Consider the following 10,587-nt stretch of genomic DNA (forward strand, 5'->3'; position numbering starts at 1 on the left):
CATAAGATCGAGTAAAATGTTATTATGTCATAAGATCGAGTAAAATGTTATTAGATGTGAGTTTTTGAACTCAAAGTCCCGTTCATTTATGTCATGGGATCGCGTTAGTTAAAAATATGGGTATGAAAATATTGATTTTAAATTTTTATTTATAAATACGTTTAAGTCATAAAATCTTATATTTGAACCCGCGCCCTCTTTCGAGGAACGCAATTCGAGTCTGACGCCTTAGACCACTCGGCCATCCCTGACGTCATAGCATATCTTTTGTGAAATTCAATACATCAGAACAATTTATTAATCGATTCTGCAGGTTTCTCAGTCTCAGTTGCAAAATTCTAGAATTGCTTTTGTGTGGGCTTTGGAGCCAATCTGCAACAATAATGCTTGTCGAGAGAGAATTTGGTTTCTGTCTAGATCTTGTTACATTTGCTTTGGAGTAAATAATACTCATTCACTTTTATAAAAATTTTAATGTGTGCACAAATGCTTTAGCTACAAAAGTTCGAAAACAATGCACAAATGTGGCCAGACAATCATATTAAAATAGCAGCTGATCGGTCTCTAATTAATTGAAAAAAAAAAAAGTAATTGCAAAGATTCTTTAATTTGTCATTCTTGGCATCACTGGTGCACTAATAATTTACTATCATGGCTCTACGTATACACCGTATAATAATGGTTGTCGACTAGTGTTTGTAAAAGAAATAAAGGGACTGGGCAATCAGTAATGGTACGCAGCTGCAATCAGTAATGGGACGCAGCCGGCCATGTATTTCATTCATACATAAGATGTCATAGAGGCTCAGCAAACCTAAGGTCTGAAATGAATTCTGACACACTATAATCACCAAAGAGAGCCGACCAAATGGGTCCTGGCTTAACCAAACTTCCATTCTTTCTTCAAGAGAAAGTAGCTAGCTACTCTTTGTTTCCTTTCCCCTGTCTCATTGTCACGTGCAATACAGCTGTAGTTAGATGCCAATCTGCTCTCATCAAAATCTTGCTTGCCCATTTTGCCAGGGGCTGCAGATACAGACACACATTGCTGGTATTCGTTCATTGCCCCATGGCATCTGTTTTAATTTATAGATATATGTATAATTCCTATTTATAGCTCCAGAATTGTATCTTTGAGCTCCATATCAGTGTCTTCGATATCTCATGCTTGAATTCTCCCTTCACATGCTACTATAATGATCCGAATGTGCGTGACTTGTGTAATCGTTATTTATGTCCATATGTAAGTCACTTGTATGTAGTTTATACGTCCTTTGCATGCTAAAGACAAATTTTAATGTTGCCCACAAATAATAAGTTAGAGCATCTTTTGTAATCATTGGATCTAACTAGTAATCGTTTTAATTGCCTATAAATAATAATATATTTACAAAGTGTTGATATCAAAATTTAGCACAGAAATAAGAGTTGAGAAAGAGTTGTTTTACTTCAAAAGGAGAGGCTATGAAAGAGCTTGATGACTTTGGAATTACTATTTATTGAGAGTAAAGAGTTTAATGGTCGGAATCATGTAAAAATCAATCACGGGTCGCTAAGGTGTTACCTATCAGGGGTCACCAGAGTGCTACTAACGTAGACCTGAGACGATAACAAATAAATAATAATAGAGAGAAAGGAGAGTAAGAAAAAAGATTTGAAGCATATTGTAACTCTCCTCCAATATATTTATTTCTCTATCTCTTTTGATCCATATGCTTTTAAATGGTAGCCTCTTTATATAAGAGAAATTATCGCTTAAAAGTACAATTATGTTAGGAAAACTTATTTCTTATATCATATAATTTGAGTTTAATGAGAATTAAGATATATATTATTTTATTTTATTTAGATTAGGACATATTATTGACTGGGGTATTCGTGATGAAAAAAATACTAAAAAGAGAGAAATATGAAAGAAAGTGTGTCAAAAATAGAGAGAGTGAATGGGTTAGATAGAGAGAGAGCAAAATTTTCTCATTTTTCTCTCTTTTTAGCATTACTAACTCGGGATTCATGCCATTGAGTGGAGTTCAAGTATAACACAAAGTTATAATAATATGTGTGCTAATCATATAAAATAAATTAGCAATCATTTAATAAGAATTTTGATTTCATGGGTATTATTATGTCAGTCACATCACTTGATTTTGTAACCCAACATTTTAGGCACAGCTCGGATCCAGTGATCTTTTTTCAAAGAGAAAGAAATAGATAAAATAAAAAGGCCGGGGTTTCAAAATAGGAAAATGCTACTTTCCCCGGGTCAAATCCCGAATTATTTCAAAACGGCGTCGTTTTGGTTTTTTTTTTTTTTTTTTTTTTTTACTTGCATGAAACGTAGTCGTTTGAGCTAGTAAAAACAAAACAAACTAAGGCAGAAAAAATTCAAGTGCTTCTCTGCCCCTTTCGTTATGACAAAATCCCAAAATCATAGAGTTGCAAATAATCACATCCAATGAAGATGACTCCTTGAAAACCCGTATTGCATACTCAAGACAACGGCATTTAGTGTACACCTCAACTAAAGCTCCTCTGCATACAACATTTATCTTGTAACAATTTCTAATCATGAAACAATGAATTTGTTTGCCTTGCTCAAGAGAAGAAATGTTTGCACATGCTGCCAAAAAGAGTTTCAAATGTAAATTTACAGGGTCTTGTCTCCCATTGCATCTCTGAGAAAGATGTCATAGCTTCTTCACTCTGAACACGACGAGCATAGCCAGTCAACACAGCATTCCAAGAAACCTTGTCCCGCCGTTGAGTGAACGCTGTATTTTTTGCAGACCAAATCAGCTCAAATTCCAGACCAAATCAGCACAATTTCCAGACCAAATCAAGCACAAATTGCAGACCAACTCAAGCACAAATTCCAGACAAATTCAAGCACAAATTGCAGACCAAATCAGCACAAATTCTAGACCAATTCAAGCACAAATTGCAGACGAAAACGAAGACGAGAAAACAAAGAGGGGAAGACGAAAACGAAGAGTAGGGGAACAAGGAAGAAGGGCTGCTTGACTCTAGATCGAATGCGACTGGAGATTTTGTTTTCCCAGCTCTAAAAGGATTTTCCTCAACAAAGGGCAACAAGAAAGTCATGAAAGAGAGAAGATGAGACTATTAGCTAGCGGACGAAGGATTTAGCTCTAGAACCGGCTAGGAACCCGAAAAAGAAAGGAGAATGTGAAAAGCGGATTCCCCTTCTCGTTATCCAATCCGCGGTTGAACAGTTCGAATCTCGACTAAGAATCTATGCTTTTGCAGTCGATTGATGATACAGAGAGCTTGTTTTTATTTTTTTATTTTAAAGCTCCGAGAGGTCTCTCTCTCCTCTCCGATTTTGTTTGTTGCTATGCTTTGCTTTTTTAGGAGACACAGAGCAAGAGAGAGAGAGAGAGATGAAAACGAAGACAGGAACGTTTGCTTTTGCTAGGGTGAAACGGTAGAGTTTCATGAAGAAGAGAAAACGACATCGTTTTGTTTTAATTTTCGGGATTTGACTCGGAATTTGACCCGGGGTAAATAGCAGAACTCTTCAAAATAGCTATGAGATGATTAAGAATCTAGTACATTTATTTACTCTGGAAGCACTGCAGTTCGCATCAACTGGACAATCATAAAACGGAGTCCCACATCTGACGAACGGCTTAGATGAAAGTAAACACGTGCAGTTGCAAGCCACAGCTTATCCGAATCTGAAGTTCGGCGCAAATACAACGGTTTCTTGGATGTAGTTTTGTAATTTTCTAGCGTTAGTGACAGAATAAAGTGACACACACCGTAAAAACTGTCCAAAACCGAAACATAAACCACCAAAATACCGCCACGTAATCGAATTTGTACTATACACTCGCCACTCGCTCAATCGAGAGTCTCTAAAAACTCAAAATCCAAGAAACCAAAAACCTGAAAAAGCGGGAACAACACCTCCACCACCTCCACAGAGCCACCTTGTGATTTAGCATCTGGGTACTAAACTGTTTTCCGGCGACCCTTACGTGTCCTTTGATCCGTATATTTCGCTCCTTGCTCGTATAAATTAAGAAACTCACGTAATAACAGAAACTTGGCAAAAAAGCGGAGTAATTTCGATTCAGTGTCCGAATAAAACATCAATCAAAAACAAATATCTCAGGTCATGTGCTTGTTTCTTGTCGTAAAGTAGAAGTTGAAAGACTTTTTGGTATTTTTGCTTTTCATATTTGTTGTTGCCTTGTTGGTGGTGGCGGCAATCCAGTCTTGATAATAATTTGGTTGAAAGTGAAAGAGAGAGATGGAGCAGAAACACATACTGTTGTCGGCGTTGGGAGTGGGGGTGGGGGTGGGGGTAGGGCTAGGGCTGGCGTCAGGGCAGACGATGAGCAAATGGGCTGGCAACAATCCTTCCCCAAACGCTGTCACTCCTGAGAAGATGGAGAAAGAATTACTCAGACAGATTGTTGACGGCAGGGAAAGCAATATTACCTTTGATGAATTCCCTTACTATCTCAGGTCTCATTTTATTCCCTTTTTATTTGTTTCCCTTTCTTTTTTTGGTTTTAAGTATGTACTTGATGATTTTTAGTTTTCTGCAGTATTTTTGTAACCTCCTTCTTCACGGAGATCATAGTTCTTTCATACTCTGTTCCACCCCGTTTTTGCTCTCCTTGCTGCAAAAATTTACCTCTCTTCTCTTTTTTTTCTTCTGAAAGTAAGATGTATATAACCAGTAATCATTGCTTTAGAGAAAATATATATCCATATACTTCCTTCTCCGTCTGTTGCATATTTTTTGGCTGTCGTTTCATTCTTTTTTTTTTTCTCTTTTCCCTCCTCTGGCAATCGTTTTTTTTTTCTTTGTGAGCCCCAAAGTTGATGTAAAATTTGTTCTCAGAAGCATCACCGACCATCTTAGCGCTTTTTGTGTGTGTGAGTTCTCGTTTAAGAGTAATTTGTTTCTTGCTTTTTAAGAAGCAAGTGTTAATATTGATCATATAATTCCCGAAACCTATATTACAAGTTGTATCCTCGACAGTCGGATACGTTTTACTTCCCTCGACCGCGGCCTAGGGAATGACTTGTCTTTTCCCCTGATACATTAGAGTACAATATCCGTGTGCGAAAAATTTATTGCACCATAGCTTTAATATATATATATTTTGATGCGGTTTTAAAAGTTTTGTTGATAACGGATATTAGTCTATTAGATTGACTGTATCCATTGATTTTCTTGGGTGTCTTTTTTTTTTTTTCTCAATTTTCTGCTTCTTTCTCGTATGAAATACTTTATTCAGATAATTTTCCTTCCCAACATGAATTTAGCTGCCAGAGCATTATTCATTCTTTTTGGTGGGAAATTGATGCTTTCTTTTCTCTTTCTTTACATATGCCCAGTTGAAAAAATTTTATACATTTACTAATGTTTTGAGGGTAAAATCTATGCTCAAAATTATTTCTTGTAAAAAAATTTGGTCTAGTATGCCTTATTCACTTTGGTTGCGTCTGTGGACTGGGAATATAATTGGATTATGAAGAAAATAAAAGTAGTTACTTGTAATTATTTATTTACCAAAACTGTGCTTATCAGTTAGGTAAATCATGAACTTTCGGAATTTCAAATGAATGTCATGAAAAAGCTATTATTCCCTTAACAACATGCTTTCTTGACAAGATGGGCCAAATCAATTTTTTTTTTTCTTTTAATTTGAACTTGGGTGGCAATAAAAATGAAGGGTCATTGCAAGACGCCATGAACTCAAAGCATAGAATGTGTGTGAATTATGAAACCGTCAGCCTCGGGATATCTGATGATATTCTTTTATGAATACATAAGTTGATAACTCTTTGAGGTTGAAAATCTTGTTTGCCAGTAAATCAACCTGATGTTCTTGACCTCTTGATTGGGATGACAGCGGGCAGACTAGGGCATTGCTAACAAGTGCTGCTTATGTCCATCTGAAACATACTGAAGTTTCTAAGTATACAAGGAATCTTTCCCCAGCTAGTCAGGCTATACTGCTTTCAGGGCCTGCAGGTTAGTTATATATTGTCTGAATTGGCATGGATTACTTGTATTCTTGCACTCTGTTTCTTGAAAACAGATTTTAATTGCATTTTTTGTTTGCTTTGAAGAACTTTATCAACAAATGCTTGCCAAGGCTTTAGCCCATTTCTTTGAAGCAAAGTTGCTGTTATTAGATGTAACTGATTTTTCTCTAAAGGTGAGTTTGCTTAATAGCATTATTTTCTTTTGTAAGAGTTTTCTAATTTGTTATATTCATAACTGAGAGGGTCTGTTTTGTTTTTGGTTGCAGATTCAGAGCAAATATGGTGGTACCAACAAAGAATCTGTATGCCTTCCATAACTTATTGTGGACCTATTTTTCTTGTTTCCATGCGGAACTAGTTGATATTTAGAGTGCTTTATTTTTTTCAAATATGTTATATTTTTTTGTATAGCATTTCCAAAGGTCTCCTTCAGAATCAGCCCTGGAGCGATTGTCCGGCCTTTTTGGTTCATTCTCAATCCTTTCTCAGAAGGAGGAAACCCAAGGTATAGTCGCAGCATATTTGCTTTTGTGGTCATCACACATTAGCCAAACTAATTATGTAGCGGGACCTAAATGTTCCTTGTCAACAGATCCTTCTTTACTCTCTTCTTCTTCTTCTCCTCGTTTTTTTATTTTTTATTTTTTATTTATTTTAAAGTCATAGTTAGTATGTATAGAGACTAGTCAAAGCTATAGCTGATGCTTAGTTTATCATCATTTTTGTTATCATCTTTTATTTCTTGACTTTGGCTCTGACAAATAATCTCTGTTGCAGGCACATTACGGAGGCAAGGCAGCGGTGTCGATATTACATCAAGGTATGGCAGGAAAGATTTCTCAGTTAATCATTAGGGAAGACATGTAGATCGCCTCTTTGGTCTCTTTATTTTTTCTTGCATGTTTATGTTTTCCTTTTTCCCTGTTTTTTTAGGGGAACGGAAGGATCTTTTAATCATCCCGCGCTACGTAGAAATGCCTCTGCATCAGCTAACATCAGTAACCTTGCTTCACAATCCTTTTCAAATACAGGTTTTTCTTCTTTTTCTCTTATCTAGCTTGATAACGAGTTTCTTGTTTTAGATCTTTGACATTGTTAATTTGGTACAACAATTCTAAATCTGCAAGTGAATAACAGAATTTTTTCCTTATCCTGTTTCTTAAGTGATTTAAATGAAGCAGTATGTTTATGTTTTAAGATTTGTGTCATTCCCTAAGGTCTCTGCGATGCTTTGTCGTTCTTCAAATGAACAGTCAACTATGTTTAAAATGCACAAGTCTGTCTGATTCTTACAGTTTTTCTTCACTTGTGTAGGTAATCTAAAACGCACAAGCAGTTGGTCTTTTGACGAGAAGCTTCTTATACAGTCTATTTACAGGGTAGTGTTTCTTTGGAATACTCACTGTCTCGCTAGTCAGTGATTTGAAAATGTGAATTGATGGTTTCTTTACAAACTTTATAAATTACCTTATCTTGTAGTGCTTCATGAGTAATGAGTAAATTAAAATGTTGAAATGACTCGCAGGTTCTGTGTTATGTCTCAAAGACGAGTCCCATTGTGGTATACCTTAGAGATGTTGACAAGCTCATATTCAAATCGCAAAGGACATATAACTTGTTTCAGAAGATGATGAAGAAACTACCGGCGTCAGTTTTGATCCTTGGTTCACGCATCGTAGATCTCAGTAATGATCAGAGAGAGGTGGATGGAAGGGTAACTGCCCTTTTCCCATACAACATAGAGATCAGACCTCCAGAAGACGAAAATCATCTTGTCAGCTGGAAGTCCCAATTGGAGGAGGATATGAAAATGATGCAAGCTAAAGACAACAGAAACCATATCATGGAAGTACTTTCAGCTAATGATCTTGATTGTGATGATCTGGATTCAATCAATGTGGCAGACACTATGGTTCTTAGTAACTACATAGAAGAGATTGTGGTATCGGCTGTGTCGTATCATCTAATGAATAACAAGGATACTGATTATAGAAATGGAAAACTGATTATATCATCGAAAAGGTAAGATCAGTACTCTCTATATATAATGTTGGAGCTTGCACCATATACACTTAAGTCTGCTATTTTATGTCATCTTTGAAACAGTTTGTCCCATGGATTGAGTATATTCCAGGAAGGGAAAGCCAGTGGAAAAGATACATTGAAGTTGGAAGCACAAGCTGAAAAATCCAATGTTTGTTAAACTGCTCGCTCCTTATTAAATATCTGAAATAGCCAAACTGGCTGACTAATAACGTGACTTGTTAATCCTTCTTGATGATTAATACCAGGAAGGAGGAAGGAAAGAGGCTAAGGGTCCAAAGCCAGCAGCAGGAACAGAAACTATGAAACCTGAGAGCAAAAGCGAAGCAGAAAAGTCAGCTGCAGCGCCTAACAAAGATGGTGACAGTTCGGTGCCAGCTGCAGCAAAAGCTCCAGTGAGTTATTAATTTTCGCTTAATTTTTTTTTGAAAAAATACTTCCACATTTCATGCTATACTTTGGTGTGAATACTGATGTAAGTAAGCAACAGGAAGTTCCTCCTGACAACGAATTTGAGAAGCGCATAAGGCCAGAGGTCATACCATCAAATGAAATTAGCGTAACATTTGCTGATATTGGTGCCCTGGAGGAGATCAAAGAATCTCTACAGGAACTGGTGATGCTCCCTCTTCGACGACCTGACCTCTTCAAAGGAGGGCTTTTAAAGCCTTGCAGGGGAATACTGCTTTTCGGGCCTCCTGGCACTGGGAAAACAATGCTGGCCAAGGCCATTGCCAAAGAGGCTGGGGCAAGCTTCATTAATGTCTCCATGTCTACCATCACTTCCAAATGGTTTGGTGAGGATGAGAAGAATGTTCGAGCTTTATTCACGTTAGCAGCAAAAGTCTCTCCTACTATAATATTCGTAGACGAAGTGGATAGCATGCTTGGGCAGAGGACAAGGATTGGGGAGCATGAAGCAATGAGGAAGATAAAAAATGAGTTTATGACTCATTGGGATGGGCTTTTGTCGAAGCCAGGTGAGCGAATCCTTGTTCTTGCCGCAACCAACAGGCCATTTGACCTTGATGAAGCAATTATCAGGCGTTTTGAGAGAAGGTAAAACCCTTCACAGTTTAAATCTCGATTGCACTAGTTTGTGTTTGATTCATTTTTTCTGTCTGGTATTAAAATTTTCCTCTGCTCAACAGAATTATGGTTGGACTTCCAACGGTAGAGAACAGGGAGATGATTTTGAGAACTCTATTAACCAAAGAGAAAGTGGGCCAAGGACTAGACTTCAAGGAGCTTGCAACAATGACAGAAGGATATACTGGAAGTGATCTCAAGGTTCGAGTTAATTTATTGTTTGTTATTATTGTCATCGATGATATTTAGTTCTTAATTAGGGTGTCATTGAGTGGGTTGCTGCTGCTTGAAACAGAACTTGTGCACAACAGCTGCTTATCGGGCAGTCAGGGAGTTAATACAACAAGAACGACTTAAAGATACGGTCAGTGCCCTCTTATTATAAAAAAATTCGAGGCTATCTCTGACAGTAATAAAATTTGATTGTCTTTCCAGGAGAAGAAGCAAAGAACTGCAGAAGATGCTTCGGATTCGAAAGAAGATATCAAAGAGGAAAGAGTGATCACTCTGAGGCCACTCAACATGGATGATTTTAGGGAGGCAAAGAATCAGGTTAATGTACCAGGAAGCTTTTTTTTTTTTTTTTTTTTTTGGGGGTTAATTTTTATATCTTTTTTTGCGAATTGACCGTGCTGGATGTTTACAAGTATCTTTTCCTTGGAATGTTGGACCTGTGAATTTGTTTAATGGGTTGCAGGTTGCGGCTAGCTTTGCTGCTGAGGGATCTATAATGAGTGAGTTGACACAGTGGAATGATTTGTATGGAGAAGGGGGTTCCAGGAAGAAGGAGCAGTTATCTTATTTCTTATAAGATTTTTGACTTTTTCAGAAAATAAACAGTCTTATGAAAGAAATATGGAATGTGTGTATATATATAAATACGTGGCCAAAGCTGTCTCTTTAGGTGAAGCTCCCACTTTTTGGGGCAATGGCGAGTTAGATAAATGGACGGACGAACACCGTGGGGGTGGTGGAAGTAGAATAAGAAAGAAGGAAACCCGGACCATAATTTTGCTGTCGGTCTTCAGCATTTTGTGATGTGATGTGCGACTGTAATCTTTTAGATTGAGATTTGCTTTTATGTTGTTGCATCAATTTGGAAATAAGAACTGCCACTCCAAATAAGTGGTGGGTAGGCAGTTATGTTCGCCATGCTGCTAATAAGACGCAACTTTCTTTGTGGCTCTGTTGTGGAGTTGTAATAATAATCTCTCCTTTTGTAATGCTTTTTTTCACATCGAGTGAACTCGTGTTTTACTGTTCTCAGCATGTGTTCGTTTAATGACCTGCAAAAATTTACAGAATAAAAAGTACGGCCCGTGTTGAAATTGCAGTCGGAAAGTTAAAAATGGGCTCGTAATTTTCATCGCCGCGGTGTTGATGTTTCCTTTTATTTTATGCTGGTCGGCAAAACGGATGATCAAA

The 10,587-nt window shown here is 37.2% G+C and overlaps 1 protein-coding gene across 1 annotated transcript; it reads left to right on the forward strand.

The window, feature by feature from the left end:
• The first annotated feature begins 3,814 nt into the window (after positions 1 to 3,814).
• On the forward strand, positions 3,815 to 10,376 carry LOC18048854 (putative cell division cycle ATPase). The gene is made up of 16 exons (XM_006439383.2): positions 3,815 to 4,494; positions 5,895 to 6,016; positions 6,115 to 6,203; positions 6,297 to 6,332; positions 6,442 to 6,535; positions 6,808 to 6,850; positions 6,964 to 7,061; positions 7,345 to 7,409; positions 7,556 to 8,052; positions 8,137 to 8,224; positions 8,322 to 8,468; positions 8,564 to 9,132; positions 9,225 to 9,363; positions 9,458 to 9,526; positions 9,598 to 9,714; positions 9,860 to 10,376. Exons 1-16 carry the CDS (start codon positions 4,277 to 4,279, stop codon positions 9,971 to 9,973), a joined length of 2,505 nt encoding a protein of 834 aa, XP_006439446.1. The 5' UTR covers positions 3,815 to 4,276; the 3' UTR covers positions 9,974 to 10,376.
• Positions 10,377 to 10,587: the final 211 nt, after the last annotated feature.

This window comes from Citrus clementina, unplaced genomic scaffold (assembly GCF_000493195.1).
Source record: "Citrus clementina cultivar Clemenules unplaced genomic scaffold, Citrus_clementina_v1.0 scaffold_3, whole genome shotgun sequence".
NCBI lineage: Eukaryota > Viridiplantae > Streptophyta > Magnoliopsida > Sapindales > Rutaceae > Citrus > Citrus x clementina.

Excerpts from the sequence above, each read along its gene's own strand:
- LOC18048854 (XM_006439383.2), top strand. The coding sequence starts at position 4,277 with ATGGAGCAGAAACACATACTGTTGTCGGCGTTGGGAGTGGGGGTGGGG. Across the intron at positions 4,495-5,894 it reads GAATTCCCTTACTATCTCAG|CGGGCAGACTAGGGCATTGC; the intron begins GTCTCATTTTAT and ends TTGGGATGACAG. Across the intron at positions 8,225-8,321 it reads CACAAGCTGAAAAATCCAAT|GAAGGAGGAAGGAAAGAGGC; the intron begins GTTTGTTAAACT and ends GATTAATACCAG.